Source organism: Echinops telfairi, unplaced genomic scaffold (genome assembly GCF_000313985.2).
Source record: "Echinops telfairi isolate 266 unplaced genomic scaffold, ASM31398v2 ScPeMD7_31;HRSCAF=116, whole genome shotgun sequence".
NCBI lineage: Eukaryota > Metazoa > Chordata > Mammalia > Afrosoricida > Tenrecidae > Echinops > Echinops telfairi.
This window is the reverse complement of record NW_022103928.1, coordinates 44,095,542-44,114,791: the sequence shown is the minus strand read 5'-3', so window position 1 is coordinate 44,114,791 and position 19,250 is coordinate 44,095,542. Positions and strand designations below refer to the sequence as shown.

General features: G+C 35.4%; 1 protein-coding gene across 1 annotated transcript in view; it reads right to left on the bottom strand.

The window, feature by feature from the left end:
* The window catches only part of KMT2C (lysine methyltransferase 2C), a 270,207-nt gene that overhangs the window by 93,783 nt on the left and 157,174 nt on the right, over positions 1-19,250 (bottom strand). Inside the window, exons 23-26 of the mRNA XM_045289870.1 lie at positions 16,089-16,217; positions 14,116-14,235; positions 9,689-9,819; positions 4,281-4,461 (exon numbers count right to left, since the gene is read on the bottom strand). Coding sequence (XP_045145805.1) covers positions 4,281-4,461; positions 9,689-9,819; positions 14,116-14,235; positions 16,089-16,217 — 561 coding nt within the window. The remainder of the gene's footprint in view (positions 1-4,280; positions 4,462-9,688; positions 9,820-14,115; positions 14,236-16,088; positions 16,218-19,250) is intronic.

Sequence of the window (19,250 nt, the reverse complement as noted above, 5' to 3'; positions counted from 1 at the left end):
AGTAATTTAGGAGCAGAGTGGCAGGAAATAAAAATGGAAGCTGGCCCAAGATGATGTATGGTCATATGATGAAGCAATGGGCTTTATTCTAAAGCAAATGGGAATCCACTGAGAGACTAAATACTAGGAAATGGTTTAACTGACTATTTTATTTTAGCTGGGACCACTTCCCTTTTGACTAATATTTTAGAAGGAACAGGAGTGCTGTCATGTGTAGCACAGACTTGGCAGCAGGGGTGTAAGAGAAAGCATGATACCACCAGGTAGGAGGAGCTGCTGTTATAGTCTAAAGGAGCAAGGAATACTTCTTGTACACGGTAGAGAAACTTACTCTTGGCCATCATGTCAATTCTGACTCATAACAACTCTACAGCACATAGTAAAACTACCCCTCTGGGAATTTCCAAGGTGGTAAATCTTTATGGACAGAAAGCTGACGGGTTCAAATTGCTGACCCTGTGGTCAGCAGTCCAATTTGTAACCTACAATACCACCAGGACACTTGTGGTAGAGGAAGGAGAGGTGAAAAGTGGCTGGGATCTATTTAGAAGGTAGAGACAAATTTAGAATGTGACAGAAGTAGTGTGGAAGACTCTTAAGGTTTTCTGGACTAATCAAACAGGAAAAAAACGGGAATGTCTAACCACAAAGTCATCCAGTTCAAACCCACCACTGGTTTGGTTCTTCTGAATAAAGATGAGAGTGTCTGCTCCAGTAAGATTTACAGCCTTGGAAGCAAGGTTACTATGAGTTAGAATTGACTTCATGGCAGTGCATTTTTTTAGTAATTATATTAGTCATTCAATTAAGGAATAGCTAAAAATTTTAATCTACCAAGTATATTTTAATTAAAAAAACAAAGACCTAACATTAATCTCTGTGATAACACAAATAGTCCCAATTTATTAAAAGCATCTTACTCAAACAGAATTCATATTCATATAAGACCATGATTTTTAAAACTGAGAGCTAATGTTTTATGTGTCCAAGTAGTTTGCATTTTTAAGAGAAAAAAAATGTTCTGTTTGAGCAGAACAATTCTAGAAGGGTTGTGTGTATATATATAAATGTGTTTTGAGACCAAAGGAATTACTTTGTACAAATTATCATTAACGTTTTAAAAACAGACTGTGTTTTTAAAGTTTGACCCATTCGAAGAAAGGTATTTTATATATTATCAACAAACTGTTACAATTGATGTAAAAGACTATATAGAAAGAAATGTTAAGAATAAAAAGCCTTAAACAACTTTTCTTTAATAAAGGTATACAGGAGCCTTGATATGCATTAGGTAAGTGTTTAACTGCTAACTGAATGATCAGTGACTTAAATCTACCAGTTGCTCTATGGGGAAAAGATGTAATACGTTTGCTTCTGTATAAATATATAGTCTTAGAAAGCCTTGGGCCGTTCTACTCTGTATTATATAGTTTCTATGAGTTGGATTGACTGGACGGCAATAGTTTGGTTTTATAAAAGCAAATGAGTGGTTCAATTTCAAAGAGTACTAAATTTAAATAGGTACTGAAATGAGTGTTAATCTAGTCCTCAAAAGCTTTGGCTTTAAAAGTTTAAAAATTTTCTTCAGCACTTCTGTGGGAGGAAATGACTTTACATAATGGAAGAGAGGACAAAAATAATGCATCAATGTAACTTTTTCCTAATCACAGTTTATCTCTAAAAAATGAAGTACAAATAGCTTCTATAAATGATGAGCCATGATTTTTATAGTATCTCTTTGGAAGGGGCCAGAGGCCTTTCATGTTATTTTAACAATACAATGACATGGGTAAAAGCTGAGCACCTAAAACAACAGAATTAAAGTCAAATGATATGCTAATGACTGAATGAACAACACTTGCCTGCTGGTCATGTTGAGGTAGATAGGATGTGGATGCCTGTGCATATGAGGGGACTAAGATTGTTCTTAGATTTTGATTACTAACTTGTGTATTTAAATGCTCCATTTCAACTCCAGATATTAACCAAGTTAATGAAACTATGACTATGCAATGGATCAAAAGTTACTTTTCTGTGGAAGGTTGACTTAAATTGTTTTCTAAAGTAAGTTTGAAAATTAACTTTAAATAATAAATGTAATCGATGGCAACGGGGGTTGTCAGAAGATTATTAGCAGCACCATAAAACCAAGACACTGGTGGAAAATACTGTGATTATAATTCTTCTATGCCATCTAATTAAACTCCTAGAGTCCAGTTTACATTATTATTACTATATAAACATTTTTAAGCTTTCGCTTCTTTTCCTGTTCTAAATAGCTCCTTCAGGGGCGATTTTATACAACATACAATTGGCAACATTTGGATACATTTTGGATCATCATGATGTCATGCATAAGGCCAGAGATACACAGGACTGACTCTCCTAAATCAAAGAATTGTCCAGCCCAAATTGTCAAGGGTGGCAAGGCTGAGAAAACAGAATTTAAGGCAATCTGAGTACATTTCTTTGTATTATTCTGTGAATTGGTGCAGTGGGTTAAGAGTTGGATTACTAACTGCAAGGTACATAGTTCAAAAACACCAGCAACTCCACTGGAAAGCTATGAGACTGCTCTCACAAAGATTTACAGTCTTGGCAACTCTAGAAAGCAGTTCTCTAAGGGCGCTGTCCTATAAGGCCGCCAAGTCAGAATCACCCTGATTAGTGGGTTACATAATATAAATTTATTTTATTTTAGTCACAAGTTATTAATGACTCACTATAAATCATACCTAAATTATATGACAGTAGGTTGCCCTCAGCAAAGAATAAACTAAACTACATTTTCCTTCTTAAACCTTGATTTTGGTAGTAATTACAAAGTAAATTAATTTGTCTAACTTCATACTTTAAATTTATACTTTTATAAAATTAAGCATAAAAATTAAATAAGGACAAAAAATAGCATTTCAGAGGTTTAATTTAAAGGAAGATTGTGGGAAACAGGGCTGAGAAGAGAGTATATGAGGACAAATTCTCTATTCTCCCGATTAAAGAAGCCTGGAAGGTCAGGATTCGGGGTGGAGGAAGGCCTTAACATTTGTGAGTTGGAGAAGAGCCCCAGGTCACATTCTCCTAATTAAAAACCATCCCCACAATATCCTCCCATTATAGTGCTACCTTAATGATACCTCTTTCAAGCACATGGCTAGTTATTATCCGGCAGCCAGCTTTATCTACAGAAGCAAACATGTTGCTATTCTCCCTGGCCAGAGACAGTCACTCCCCTCTATCTGCCCCTAGCACTGGTGTTAGGTTTTTCCTGAATGAGCTCAACTACCTGTAGGGTTAAGATACTGCCCACCTTGTTACATAGATAGGTGTCTGTGTATGGGAGGGCTTGCATGCCTGGAGACTATATACTGTATATACTTGAGTATAAGCTGACCTCAATATCAGGCGAGGCACCTAGTTTTACCACAAAAACTGCATTAAAAATTTTGCTCATTAGTAGGTCACTGGAGATCCCCTTGCAGAGGGGTCTCGGGGAGGAGATGAGCCAGTCAGGGTGCGATGTAACAATGATGAGAAATACAACTTTCCCCTAGTTCCTAAATGTTTCCTCCCCGATCCCACTACCATGACTCGAATTCGATCTTGCAAGTCTGGCTAGACCAGAGGAGGTACACTGGTACAGATAGGAACTGATAATACAGGGAATCCAGGACGGATGAGCCCTATAGGACCAGTGGTGTGAGTGGCAAAACAGGGAGGGTAAAGGGAGAAGGGGTAGGAAAGAGGGAACCGATTACATGGAACTGTGTGTGACCTCCTCCCTGGGGGACAGACAACCGAAAAGTGGATGAAGGGAGATGTCGGACAGGGCAAGAAATGACAAAATACCCATTTATAAACTATCAAGGGCTCATGCGGGAGGGGGGAGCGGGGAGGGAGGGGAAAAATGAGGACCTAATGTCGGGGGTTTAAATGGAGAGTAAAAATGTTTTGAGAAACGATGTACAAATGTGCTTTACACAATTGATGTGTGTATGGATTGGGATAACAGTTGTATGAGCCCCTAATAAAATGTTAAAAAAAAAATTTTTGCTGAAACCTCAGCTTATACACAAGTATATACGGTTAGTTGATGAGAGAAGACATTCTCTCTTACTTGGACTTGGCTACATAGAGGAGGTGAACACCTAAAAAAAATTTGTCTGCCTTTTTATTTCTTCCCTTTAATTACACAACCGTCACGACCCATCCAGTTGTGGGCTGGCTCCCACAGAATACAGATTTCCTCTATAGAGAAAGCATTTATGAATTATTCCAAATACCTTGGGTTGCTGGTTTTGCTGGAGTTGAGGATGAACTAAGCAGTGGATCTAAGGAAGGATCCAAGAAATTTGTGTTCATATTTGTTTTACATGAAAGTTGGGTTGTATCTTCTGATAGATTATCTAAACTCAGCTTGTACTGTCTACTTGTATCAAGAAGATCTTTTCCAAAGAAAGCTTCCTAAACAAAGATAACACATATCAAGATTAATTATAAGATCCTAAAAAAGAAAGTAAGTTGTTCTGTTACCATTTTGAACAAGTAGAAATTTTTAAAAGCTTAACAATAATTACGAATAACTGTGTAAAGATCCTGTCAGTTATTTTAATACATATTTGCCTTATTTTAAAAAAGTTTCTGTAGCCTGTCTAGAGACAAATAAAATTACGTCAAATGTTTTTCCAGAGGTGAGGTGCATTAATTTAAGAATTTAGGAGATGAAGCTACAATTAAATTTGAAACGATTATATTTACAATATAATGGTAACTTTATTAGTACTATAAACAAAACCAAAGCTACATGATTCTTAGTATTTCCAGATTATTTGCTGAGCCCACGAGAGCTCAAGCTACAACTGATATTTGCATACTTCAGGTAGACTTAGTACTCTTAAATTGATTCATATAACCACAGCAAGGAATTCAAATCCTGTCAATCTGAAATAGGGTTTTCATAGTAATATTAATCATACCAAGGCTGTAATATTTACTGCTCTGTCAGGCTTTTGGTTTTTTTAATCAGATTAACCTCTCTCCATTTCAGTATATTTTCTCCGTTCCAGAAACAAATGATTTCAAAGTTAGGTTTCCTGCAACTACAGGATCTTTCCAGAACTTTCCAAGGATCATTAAATGAAGCCCTTGGAGGTGATCCCTTCACTTACTTCAAGTGAGCAACTCTGCACACGTTTTCACAAATGTGCTCTAGATGGAAAAAGGATCTTTGCAGTGGACAATTTAGTAGACTATCAACAGTTTGATGCACTATTAGAAAATATATATATTGTTAATTTTATAACACTAAATTATGAAACCAGCTGTAATGTTTATCAATAGCTACTTGATTAAATATACACACACACTGCAGAAATATATTATAGTATTTTTAAAAAAGGAAAGAGCTATACTGTCAAATAAGAGCACTAAAATACATTATTAAAAGATAGCAATTTGAACAAAGTCCAGTAAAATAATAAAATTCAAATCTATTATATTCAAATGTAAACACTAAAGGGCTACCAATGTTTTAAAAGGCAATGGGGAAGGAGAGCATGGAAGAAGTGTATTAGAGAAGGCGGTACATTTGACTGACAATATTCATTTTTTAAAAGGTAAAAATACACATAACAAACACTTGCTGTTCAATAACTGCTACATGTGTAGTTCAGTGGTATATTGACTACAATCTTCATGCTATCTATCTATTTTCACTGCCCTTTGCTGGTTTAGTTTACCTCTTAACATGCACTAATCTCAAACTTACAACCTATTAGATTATCAAATTTATCAAATTCGACTCATAGTGACCCTAGAGAGGACAGGGTAAACTATTCCTGTGGGTTTCTGAGGCAGTAACAGGAAGCCTCCTCTTTATCAACAAGAACAGATGGTGGTTTTGAACTGCTCAACTTTTGGTTACCAGCCCAACACATAACCAGTAGACCACCAGTATCCCCAAAACAGCAACTCCATGGTTTATATATTTTTAAAATGTTATCCTCATATGAAAAATTTAGAAATTCAGAGATAGATGGAAGATGAGTTTATTTCAGGTACCAGCAATGCCTTCATCATTGGAAAAAGCATACTATAACTTTAGATATAATTACTTCAGTATTAATTTGAGAAATTGAAACCAATCATCAGCAAGAATTTTTAAATATGTCTCAAGATGCCTGTGCTGTGCTTTTAAAGTATGCAACCATTCTTTTTGGTGGGTTTTTGAGGCTCCGTGTGGTTTCTCAATTGATAATGTAGTCAGTGACTCCAACAATCAATGGAGATAGTGGAGCTATTAAGAGAGATTCCTACAGCCACATGTACAGCGCTAGCTATTGAAACATTGCATAGATAACTTCAAGTGGGTAAATTATGTAATTATTTAAGGTTTATTTTGACAATACTAAGGTTAACGAAGAAAAATAGGAAAAAGTGTCCAATCCCCAGTGGGTTGTCACTATGCATTTCCCTAATCAATGAAAATAAGTACAATTGCTTTATTCCTCACTAAAGACTTAAGAACTCACAGTTGAGAGAGGGTGTTTGTAGGGTTGCGGGAAAGCCTTAGTCAGCAGTTATTGTACATATAGGAAGAAGTCAGAGCAGAGACCCTATGAATAAATGTAGGGAATGTGGCAAAAACCTTTTGTTTTTTGGATCTTACTACACAGATAAAAATTCACAGTACACAGAGGTTTTGTGAATATAAGTAATGTAGCAAAGCCTTTCTTTAGTCCTCAACTTCACTAAACATTAAATTAAACTAAACACTAAACTAAACCACACTAAACATTCAAGAATTCACAATGGAGACTGGACTTGAGAGTATAAAGAATGTGACAGCCTTTCAATATTAAGAAAACTACAGAAATAGAAACAAGATGTGATTAGAGTTACTTTGTTCCTCCTAGAGAAGAGCACATGGTGCAGCTGTTTTATTAGCCTTCATTGCTCCAGTTTCCATGAACAGCTGTGTAGATGGTTACTTTCTAGTCCATAGTATATTTTACCTTCATGCAGTCTGAGTATTTTCAATAAGGTTGCTGTGAAGACTGCTAAGCAAGTGTGGGTTCATATTGAAATTAGTGTTAATTTACATGCAGCAAATGCACGGAATTTGTATTTGGATGTGGGTTATTGTTTTGCTTTGTTTTCGTGTGTTAGAAACTGTTCCTATGTTTTTCATCTTATTTTTGTCTGCATTCCTATATATCCATTAATAAATATTAAATAAAATTATTAATATGGTTAAAAAAAGATAATAAGTACAATGGCTATTGAGCGATGCTGCCTAAGAATTTACATTATTACAAAACTTTTCTTACAATTAAGGTTGGATATTACTACTGCAAACACCAGAAGAGCAGCCTGGATCAGTAGACTAAGATTATAGCATAAATTAGGAAATCAGATGCAATACTTTTAAAGGGGAGCACTAAAACTGATTATGATTACAAGATGAGCCATTGGGGGGAAATGTTCTAAAATTAATTGTATAATTCTTCTTGATATGATTGAATGATTGAACTATTGTTTGATATGTGGATTAGACACCAATAAAAATGTTTTTAAAAAATCACACAACAATGAGTTCAAGGAAGAAGAAAATGTTTTAAAATTGCTTGTGGTTAAATGTTTACATGATTGTACAACTCTTCTTGATATGATTGAACTATTGATTTGTATGATATGTAGATGAAGTGCCAATAAAACTGTTAACAAATGTTTGTGCAAAAATCTTTTATCTTTTCATTCCACTTTTACATGAACCTTTAGAAGCATCTTTGCATAGTTATATTTACAGGAATATCAATAGGTGGGAGGGCAGGTCATTTTCAATATTCCCTAAAAGAACTATTAAGAAATAAGATGAAGGGAACAGGAGATAACAAAAAATAAGGATACAATTAAAGATAATCCAAAGAAAAATAGATAAAATTTTGCAACACAAACTATTGAAATGAGGAAAAGAAATAAACACCAAAAGGGACAAAGCAAGAGTGGATATTTGAAAGAAATAGGGGAAAATAAATATGTTTATGGCAGCCACAGTACGAAGTAATTTTCATATGAAGTAGCAAAACACTGGAATTTTTTCACAAACTGTTTGATGTCTTCTCATAGATGCTTCTTATTTAATTTTCCAAAATTTTGAGGGTCTTCTGGGTGGATTCAAATGATCAACCTTTCAGTTAGCTGTGAAGGCCTGATCTATGAATATTTGTCCCTTCATGGACATACATTCATACAGATATATTGATATTGTTAGTTGCTGATTCATGGAAATTATATATGCAGAGTAGACCTGTTTCTTAGGGTTTCCAAGTTTGTGACTTTTCAGAAGCAGATTGTCAGGCATGTCTTCTGAAGATTTTCTGGGTGGGTTTGAATTATAAACCTTTAGGCTACTAGTGGAGCACCTTTGTGTCACCCAGAGACTCCATAGCAAGTAGTATTCAAATCTATGGTCCTTTGATTTAAAAGTCTAGGATTTTATGCCATAGACCCTGTCCTTAATATATTAGTAGTTGAATAAAAATGTAGATACTGATATATACTTGTTATTGAAAACTTAAGTTTTATTTATTAAATACAGATTTCCCCCCCTCAAATTACTGCTTGATTTCTATACCTCTAATTACTAAAAAGGAGACTTGATGGCATGTTAGGCTGCTAACTACAAGGTGAGTGATTCAAACCATTAGTCATTCTACAGGACAAAGTCTACTCCTATAAAGAGTTATAGACCAGAAAACCCTAGAGTGCGATATGTTCAGAATGAGCGGAATGGGTTTGGTTATTTGGTTTGGAATCAGTAAAAAAGAAATGGATAAAGTTATATGTTAATTGAAAGGAAATATATTTTAAAACCAACTAGTTTAGTGATTAATTACCTAGAAAATGAAGGTAACACAATAAATACAACGGAAGCAACACATATAGTTCTATTAGAGGAACAGACAAGGGGAACAATCACAGGCAGTGAAATTAAGATGAACAATCAGTAATACTTGGCTTGAATTAAATTATTACACAAGAAGAAATAAGTTCCCAGGAAGGATTAAACACTTACTTAGGAACCTACATTGGCTAGTTGTAGAGTTCAAAGCCAAATTTATTTCTAATATAAGGTTATTTTCAGCGATCACATGACCTTGAAGTCTTCTGATGTTCATAAGATGAACTAGAAGTAATTCTATTTTCATGTAGCTGGCCTCTATCAAACAAAATTTCTTTATATTGAGAGGTATTTTATGATTATATTTTGGAATAAAGAATTTTATTTAGATTGAGCTCTAAAAGATAAATGATTACTAAGACTGTAACTTTGCCACCTAAGTTAACATTTTTTTCAAAGAACATAGCTACTATAATCTGTATTGGCAGAGTGAATTTAGTAAGACTAGGTTGGGGATTACACAGGTGAGACTGGTTTGGAAGCTTTCCTACATCAAAGAATTCCCTCAAATAAAATTACAAGACTTGTCATGTACAAGTGTTTAAAAATTAACAAATGGGATAGGAACAATAAATGTTAACTATTACTACTCCTTGGAGAGTAAAAATGGAATAAATAAAAATAAGAAAACCAAGTAAAACATTAACATAAATAAAACCATTTTAAAATAATTTTATGCATTGTACTTCTTTAATTAACTATGAAATATAATTTACAACAAAATATTACTTGTAAATAGGCAGGAAACGTTTCTTCAAGCTTATTTTTCCTTTTTCGGTATCTCTTCTTTATTTTTTCAGTATTTTCAGAAACAGAAATAGATTCATCAACTAGAGTATCTTGTAACTGCTCACTCCATCCTAAAAGAACAGTTACATTTGTAAATATGTGGCATTAAAATTTTTCAGAAAAATTCACCCAAGGTAATTTTACAGCACATCAACACATACACATCTGCATAAAAACAAGCAAACATTTTTAAGAAAAATATCTCAAAGTTTATTAGTAATCTTTAAGTATCCAAACATTCATTTCATAGCTTACTAGTATAGATGTTTCCTCTTAATAATGAGTATTTCCTTGTAAAGTCCAAAACTTTAAAAAAATTGTTATAAAAATACAAGATGCTCACGAGTAGGAAAAAAAACGGCTAAGCATATGGTAGTAAGGGAATTTAGCAATTTCATAGGGGATATTGGGAATATAAGATATTTAGTGTCACAGTGTTGCGCTGCTAGCTGTAATGTTGCTGGTTCAAACTCACCAGTTGTTCCAAGGGAGAAAGATGAGGCTGTCTGCTACTGTAAAGATTTCTAGTTTCAGAAACCTTAAGTAGCAGTTTTACTCTGTCCTATAGGTTGCTATAAGTAGTAACCAACTTAATGGCAAGAGTTGGTTTTTGTAACTTTACTGGAAAAACCCAAATTATTAAAAATAAAAAAGAATCCTTTAACTCAGAAATTCCTAGTTCATGAATACATTTGTGGTCAATATATATTGTGAAAATATAGGATTATGAACATAAAAACAAAAACAAACTTAAAATCAGGAATGAAAATAAAACAAAAATTTGGATTAAGAAAAGAACAAAGAAACAAGTGTACTCCTTAAAGCAGATATGTAAGCCATCAATTGGCACTCTCCCATGCTGCTTAATGGCAGGGCCAATACTTCCTGAAAAATCAGTGAAGGTACTTCTATTGCCAGACTTTAAAAAATATTTTTCAATGTATCATTAATCTTGCCAGAAAGTAAAGAATTCCTGGAGACCAAAGCTTAGTAATAGGAAGCACTTAAATAAACAACTAAAGCTCTCTAAAATTTGCTGAGTTATGGTGACTCTGAATTCCAGTTGCTAATTTAATGAAGTATGAGAATACAGAATAGAAAGTTTGGAGAATAGAGTGAAGCTCTCTCCAAGATGGAAATATCTGGAGGTTCCTTGCATTAATAAGAAATGTCCCTTAAAAAAAAAAAAGGAAAGAAAAGAAATGCCCCATCATACATCACATCACCACCCTCCCACCATCCTCCCCGACACAGGTGAATTACTTGGTATGGTTCTTCTATCCATTCTTTCTAATGGGTAGGGTAGTCATGCAAACAGTGTGTGTGAGACATGGGGATTCATTAGTTTTGTCTTTCCACTGGGTATAAAATGAGCCACCTCAGAAGCTGGGGCAGGAATTTCATGACAATGTATGGAGTTCTTTTAAGATCCCAGCGTGGAGATGCAGCAGCTGCAAATGAGGCTGCAGCACCTAAGCCAAGAGATAGAAGCAGTGGGCTTTATGGCCCAACAATGCACACACCTGAGTGCCTTTAGGCAGGAGGTTGGCTTGCACAGGGAAATACCTTTGGGCATATATCAGTGCTAAAGGAGATTTGCTAACACTAAGTCTAAGGAGGGTAAAGTCCCAGGGGCTGAGAGATAAAGGACCTGAGAGAAGCTTGCCTGTAGGCATGGCTGAGAAGCAGCACTGCAGACAAAAGAGCCATATCCTTAGCATTTTTTATTCTGAGTTGTAACCTGTTAACTTCCATAATAAATCACATAATTGTGATTACTGACTGTGAGTACTGAGTATATGTGGCCACCGCTATCAAACCTAGCAGAGAAGTAGTGTCCTGGTTAAGAATCAGGGAATGCACATTGGAGTTGGGAACATGTCTGAAGTTGGCCTCACAGAAATTGGCCTTGGGATGATGTACTGTTGGATTCTCCTTCCCCCTTGTGGAGGTGGCCAGGCACTTCCTCTAGACCACCTTTGCAATCACCAAGAAAGGAAATTGTCATGAGTTTGGGGCTGGGAGGAAAGGTAAAAATGTAAATCAGCCATATGAATTCATCCTAAATATCTTTCTCATGTGGGTAAGAATCCTAACTCTATATAACTTTGGTGAACCAGGTGGAGTAATGATTGCATGTTGAGTTGCTAACCACACAAGGTTAGCAGTTCAAAACCATCAGCAACTGTTGGCAGAAAAAGAGCACTCTCTGGTAAAGAGTCAGTCTGAGAAACTCCAGGGGCAGTACTACGCTGTTCTATAGTGAGTTTAGTTTGAAGAATTTTCATAGTTCAGGACTGGCAGCAACACATGGAAATCTTTCCTCTAAAAAGTCACTTAAAAAACAACAACAAATTTTAAAAGTTCTCTTTTAAAATTAAAACTCAAACAGAATGTTCCAAAGACTGGGTAGCCCACGAAGAGAGAATTGGGCAACTTGCTAACAATGCAATAAGGTGCATATTTTTGTGGCAGTGGGCCCATGAAAATAAGGCACAAGAGGATTGGTCAGTTTTACCATCCAAAGGGCTCAAACAACAGTAACTGTGAGGATGGTGCAGGACTGGGCAATGTTTCCTCCTTTTATACCTAGTGTCTTTATGGGTTGGGGCGGGGGTGGGGGTGGGGGAGTGTATCAGTACCATCAAGAAGAGGACATGGGAGGACAGAATGTCCTTGGGACCCGAGTTACCAAGAACCTCCCAGACTTAAAAGCTGTATCAAAGGAGACATCAACAGATGGTGAAAAGATTGGTGATCAGCAATGGCAGAGAAAGAGGGGCAAAGGAACCAGTAGACAGGTATGGGATGGTGCAGTGGGATTCCTGGCCCACAGAGAAAGTAAGCCAAGTGCCTTTGGGTAGGAGATTTACTGGTCCAGGTAGAGTGCATCTGCATACTTGGCTGAGGTGGGCTCACCAACTCAAACAAGAAAGCTGAGAGTCTTTCTTAGGAAGCTTGCCTCAGCAGTGTGGATACTGGGTCACAGAAGAAACATGAGGGCAGAGAGCTAAAGGCTGAGTGAGGGTCAGAGAGAGACCTACCCAATGCAGGGGTCCAGAGGCAGATGTCCTGACTGAAAACTATATCCTAAGTCTTTACTGATACTGAATTAGAACCAGTTATTTCTCTAATAAATCCCGTAATCATGAGTATTTTCTGAGTTCTGTGTGGCCATTACTCAAATTACTGAACCCAGCAAAGAAGCAGAAAGTACCATGGGATGGGCAGTAGGTTTCAGAATTAGTACAAATATTGGAACGTTAAAGGCATGTCAGACCTCTGCCTCATAGGAATCAGCCTTGGGCTGATGCTACGGATGGTCCTTCTGCCCACAGGTTAAATTAGAAGAGGTGAGATACCTCTGCCACATCATTTATAATATTTAGGTCTCAAAATACATACAATGAAATGAGGCTCTAGGAGACAAATATAAAATAGATGCAGGTGTGTGAAGGATTCAAATATTTCATATGCTATCCTACATCAGTTAGATTCAGGAATTAAAAAAAAGTAAGCATTGAAAATAAAAAGGCAAACTATATGAAGTTAACCCATTGAGTAAGTTTGGATGAGACAGATAATGGAGAAAAAATAAACTAAAAAAAAAATTACTGACATTATTTAGAGGACAGGATAGAGAGAGATGGAAAATATAAAAAGTTTCAATTGATATTTTAAATGTCTTATTAAAAACATGTTGTTATATCAGTAATTTTCCTTTTTAAATTGTGTAGCAACTTCTGATTTTTATGAGTTCACCCAAGCTCAAAGCTCTTATCCTCTAGTAATGGAAGAACTCTATTCACACAGCACATGTTGAGCACACTTTCAATTCTCTTCATATGTTGTAGTAGAACATTTCAAAATTTATGAATTAAATAGATTATGAAGACACAGATTTCAAAGTCTTGATTAGAATCAATTCTCAAATTGAAAAGAAAAAGTACTGTTTTCATAGGCAAAAAGCTATGGCTTGGGCTAAGATTTCGTTTTCTATGAAGCTCTGGGTAACTGTTGGGAGTAACAGAGGTGTCTCTCCATTTTAACTACACAATCTGAAACTTTCAATGCTGTGCAAAATAGCTAAAATAGGAAAAGGCATTTTGTGAGATAACTAGAAAGTATCTTAACTATTCTGTCCCTAAAATGTTTACATTTAATTAAAAAAAGGAAAATTAAAAGAACTCTCAAAGGAATGTAATCTATTAGATGTAAACCATTTCCTTACCAAACCTATGTTCTATGTTACAGAAATGTAACTTGCTGCTTTCATCAAGTAGTAGTAAGGTTGTGATTGTAGCATTTTTAAGGACAGCTTTTGCCAATTAGATATCATGACAAAGCAATCAAAATCAGTATCATACCATCCTCTCGGCTAGGTAACTGCTCAGAAACAGAGCCCGAGGAATCTTTTCTGATCACAGATCTTTTGTTTTTTCCTTGCCCAGTTCGACTTCTTTGTCGTACCATAAATCCACCAATACCTATCCAAAAAAGAAATTGAGTAAACTTGTAGATTACTAATATATCCCTTTATTTTTACAATATAGTAAGGCATTTTCCACAACTCAATCTGGAGTAATTTATATAAATAATCTCACATTTCTATACAAAATATAAGAGTGTAGAAATAAGCAAATAAAAAAGTCAAAGCCATTGTTAGCACTAACAGGAATTAAAATGTATTAGCATACAGAATGACTACAAACGTTTTCTCTTCCAGGCCATGTCAGAACAAATGAATAGTAAATCATGCTTATTTATCTATTTAACAAACATCACTGGATCACATGCATCATTCACATTATTTGTAAATTAGCTAAGAAAGAAAAGGTAAAAGATACTTACAAACTAATCAAGATAATCCAAACATTCTTTGATATGTTTATCATGATTTAAGGATATTGTGTATCAAGATCCATAGTATTTAAATCAGATAAAAATTCTTGCCAGTGTTGCTGGATAATTTTGGGACTGCTAACTGCAAGGTTAGAGGTTCAACTCACTGAGAGAAAAAGTTGGGACTATCTACTTTGGTTAAGATTTACAGCCTCAGAACCCCTATGCAGGGTTACTATAGGTTGGTATTATCTTGATGCTATGAAGATTAAATGAATCAGTATATGTTAAGTGCTTACACCAGTGCCTGGTAACCTAGAAGATTTTTTCAATTATGATTCAGTTGTGTAACAAATTATTTTGTGATCCAATGGATCCCTCAGTTAGAGGGATGAGTTTCACATTGAAGAAAAAGGGCAAAATTTAAGTTCCTAGAAGGAATTTATAATTTTGACAGTGTCTTAAAGAAGAGCACTTATGAGATCATAATTAGAGAAGACATGAAATTGTTTACATGAAATGGTTTCAATGAAATTAATCTTACAGTCTTATGAGAGATATGGCCACCTTTAGAGAAGGTAATCCATATTAAGCTCTTCCAAAATACAATTAAAGTTAGTAAAACATTTTTTAACAATCAAGAAGAAATTAGATTACTCTTACTAATAAAAGCAGCTGGAGAAATAAAGATTATATTGATTCAATCTAATACCATACTGATAGGTAAACTGACTCTTTGGAATACTTGGCTTAGTCAAAACAAAGACATACTGTGATTTCCTAAGTGCCTCTTTTCATCAATCTTTAGGGGACAATTCATCCTTTTTCATTAAGCTATTTTCACCACTTTTCCTTTTGCAAATTATATAAAGCAACAGATTCTGTATTTTCAAAGCAAATTATCAGATACTAAAAAACTACTTTAAAAAGTCCTATAAATCCCATATTGTGACTATTTCAAATTTTTTCTTTCTACTAAGGCAAACAAAATATGACCAGCAGGGAGTTTTTCTTTGTATCCCTAATACAGTGTGAAGTGTTTAATAAGCCTTAGTGTTGACTGGATTATAAAATACAGATGCATTACAAACTCCTGTTTTGTTCATCTTCATATTGTATACTTACTGTCACTTCTATATGAACACTCAAACTTTTTACAAATTCGGATATTAGAAAGTAAATACTGAAAGAAAATGAATTATTAAGTCGACAAAGGGAAACACAAAAATCATTTCAACAGTCTAACGCTAAGTAAAGTCAATTTAATAAAATAGTTAACATATAAGAAATGGTATTAATAAGGATTTTTTTGTAAAACTTTCATATACCGTTATCAGCTAAAAGCATATTAGAGTTTAGTTCATTAATTTAGACACATGGATTTCATTCAGAAAGTTTAAGATGCTAAATTTAATTTTGATTAATCTTCACTTAAGTCCTCAATGTTACAGTTTTCTAATTAAACTATATATTGAAATGTCTAACTCAGGCATTATACCTGGTCTGTATGGCTTCCTTTTTCTTTTTTTGACACCCTCTGTTCCTTCTACTCCCTTAGTTTCATCATCTGCAGCTTCCCGTTCCGGACTAGATTCTGATTTTCCATCACAATCCATAAGTTCTCCTTCTGGGGGTAAAAAAAAAAAAAAGCATAGATAAAACTAAAAAACACACTAAATACACAGTAAAAAATAAAAAGCAAAGCTGCGGCTGAGTTATTCTAATCCTGTATTCCAGCTGACAGGGAACAGAGAGATTTTTAAATTTCTAAATAGTTTTTAAAATCACGCTGCTTAATATAGTATTCTTAAAACAGGAAACCTAAGAATCAGGAATCAGCAATATGCAGATGACACAACTCTGCTTGCAGAAAGTTAGAAGGACTTGAAGCACTTGCTGAAGATGATCAAGGACGGTAGCCTTCACTGTGGATTAAAACTTGATGTAACGAAAACAAAAATCCCACAACTGGATCAGTAGGTAAAAGGAGAAAAGATGGAAGTTGTGAAGGATTTCTTATTGCGTGGGTCCACAATAAATACTCATGGAAGCAGCAGTTAAGAGATCAAACAGCACATTGCATTTGGGTCAATCTACTGCACAAGACCTCTTGAAAGTGTTGAAATGCAAGGATGTAACTTTGAGGACTAAGGTGTGCTTGATTCCAGCCATGGTATTTTCAATCACGTCATATCCATATGAAAGTTGCATACTGAATAAGGAAGACCAATAAGATTAAATGTATTTAAGTTGTAGTACCATGGACTGCCAAAATAAAAATAAATCTCTTAGAAGAAGTATAGCTAGAATGTTCCTTAGAAGTAAGGATGGTGAGATTTCATCTCATATACTGTGGGCATGTTGTAAAGAGAGACCAGTCCCTGAAAAGGGACATCATGCTTGGTAAGGTAAGTGGGACAGTGAAAAAGAGGAAGACCAGCAACAAGATGGACTGACAGAGTGGCTCCATCGACTGGCTCAAACTAAGAACAATTGTGAAGATGGCACAGAACTGGGTAGTGTTTGGTTCTGTTGTGCACAGGGTTGCTCTGGGTTGGAAATGACTTGACACACCTAACAAGAATATTCAGAACAGATAATAATTCTGACAGACACTCCCTCATCTTATGTGTTCAACGAAATAAAGCACAGGCATAGTCCTTTCTTTAATGAACACTAAAAAAATTTATATTACATATGAAAACAATAGTTCAGAATCTTGTTTCAGTTCTTTGATACAGAAATGACATATTGGAGAAAAAAAGAAATGACATAGTGGAGTTATTACAGACCATGCTTTTTTTTTTGTTTCAGACCAGGCTTTTTATATCATATCATTACTACATCTTTGTGGGAGAAAGGTACAGAAAATTGCATGACTCTAAGAGGTTGGTTCTATTAAATTTATTTTACAAGTGAGAAGATTCAGTATCATGGAAGTTAAGTAAGTGGCTGATAAACATCTAAAGTAACCTGAACCCTGGTCACTGTTCTATAATGTTTTACAAAGTACTGACATATAGTTAAAGCATGTTAGTGACAATATAAAATCTGGCAAATTTTAGGTTTGGTACAAAGTAGCAAAAAATACACATTCTCAAAGATGAAAGTTTTGTTAGAAATTTTAACTTTAATCGAGGATCACTTAGCGTCTTTTAATTTTTTCCTGGACTCAAAACTCAATCATTGCCATCAAGTCAATTCTGACACACAGTGCCCATACAGGACAGTAGAATGTTACCCTTGGGCTTGACAGATTATACATCTTTAGGGGAGCAGAAAGGCTCTTCTTTCTCCTACTGAGCACCTGGTGGGTTTGAACTGCCAACCTAACAGCAGCCCAAACAGAGCTATTTAAATGCCAAGAAACAGATTCTAAATATACAGATCTCCAAAAACATCCAATCCAACATCATATTCACAAGAGGCAGTCTAAGTTAGGAAAGATTCACTAAAGCAGTTCAACGTGGACTATTTTACCACATAAATGGAGATCAAGCAAGCAAAGACTCTCATCTCTTTTGCTCATATCCTGCAAAGTGCCATTAACAGAATATAAAATAAAGAGCATGTGACATCTCACAATGTTGCTGCACAGGATATTAGCTATAGGAAAACTTCCTAAGGTTTTGTTGTTGTGCATTTTTAAAACTTCTATGATCTCATAATTAGGGAAAAAATGTGTACTATACCAAGTAACCTTTCAAAATTTTCTGAAATGAAGAATATCTCCAATATATGTGACTGTGTAACTTTTTTCCCTCAGACATTTCCTAGTATCACTAGTAACTAAAATTCTTTTCTCCCATGGAGCAACTGGGTGGAATAGCAGCCAAAAGCTTAACCACTTTGACACCAGGACTCTTCTTAAAAATTATTTATTTATTTTAATTTTTTTTGAAAATCAACTTATTGGGGGGCTCATACAATTCATCACAATACATAGATCAATTGTGTAAAGCACATCTATACATTTGTTGCCCTCATTATTCCCAAAATTCGCTTTCCTCTTGGATTCCCAGAATCAGCTCATTTTCCATTTTTCCCCTCTCCCTCCCTTCCTCCTCCCCCTTCCCCCATGCACCCTTGATAATTTATAAATTATTATTATATCTTATATTACCCTGTCCGGCGTCTCCCTTCACCCACCCCTCTGCTGCCCATCCCCCAGAGAAGAGGTTATATGTAGCTCCCTGTGATCAATTCCCCCTTTCTACTCCCTCCTTCCCTCCTGGTATCGCCACTGTCACCCCTGGTCCTGAGGGGTTCATCTGTCCTAGATTCCCTGCGTTTCCAATTCCCATCTGTACCGCTGTGCATCATCTGGTCTAACCAGGTCTGCAAGGCAAAATTGGGGTCCTGGTAGTTGGGGGGAGGAAGCGTTTAAGAACTAGAGGAAGGTTGTGGGTTTCATTATTGCTATACTGAACCCTAAGTGACTCATCTCCCCACTACCCCTCTGAAAGGTATGTCCAGTTGTCTAGAGATGGGCATTGGGTCCCCATCATTAAAACATTTTACTGGGGCTCTTACAGCTCTTATAACAATCCATATATCAATTCTATCAAGCACATTTGTACATATGTTGCCATCATTATTTTCTAAACATTTACTTTCTATTGAGCCCAGGGCTCTTTTATTAAAGAAAAAAAATTATTTC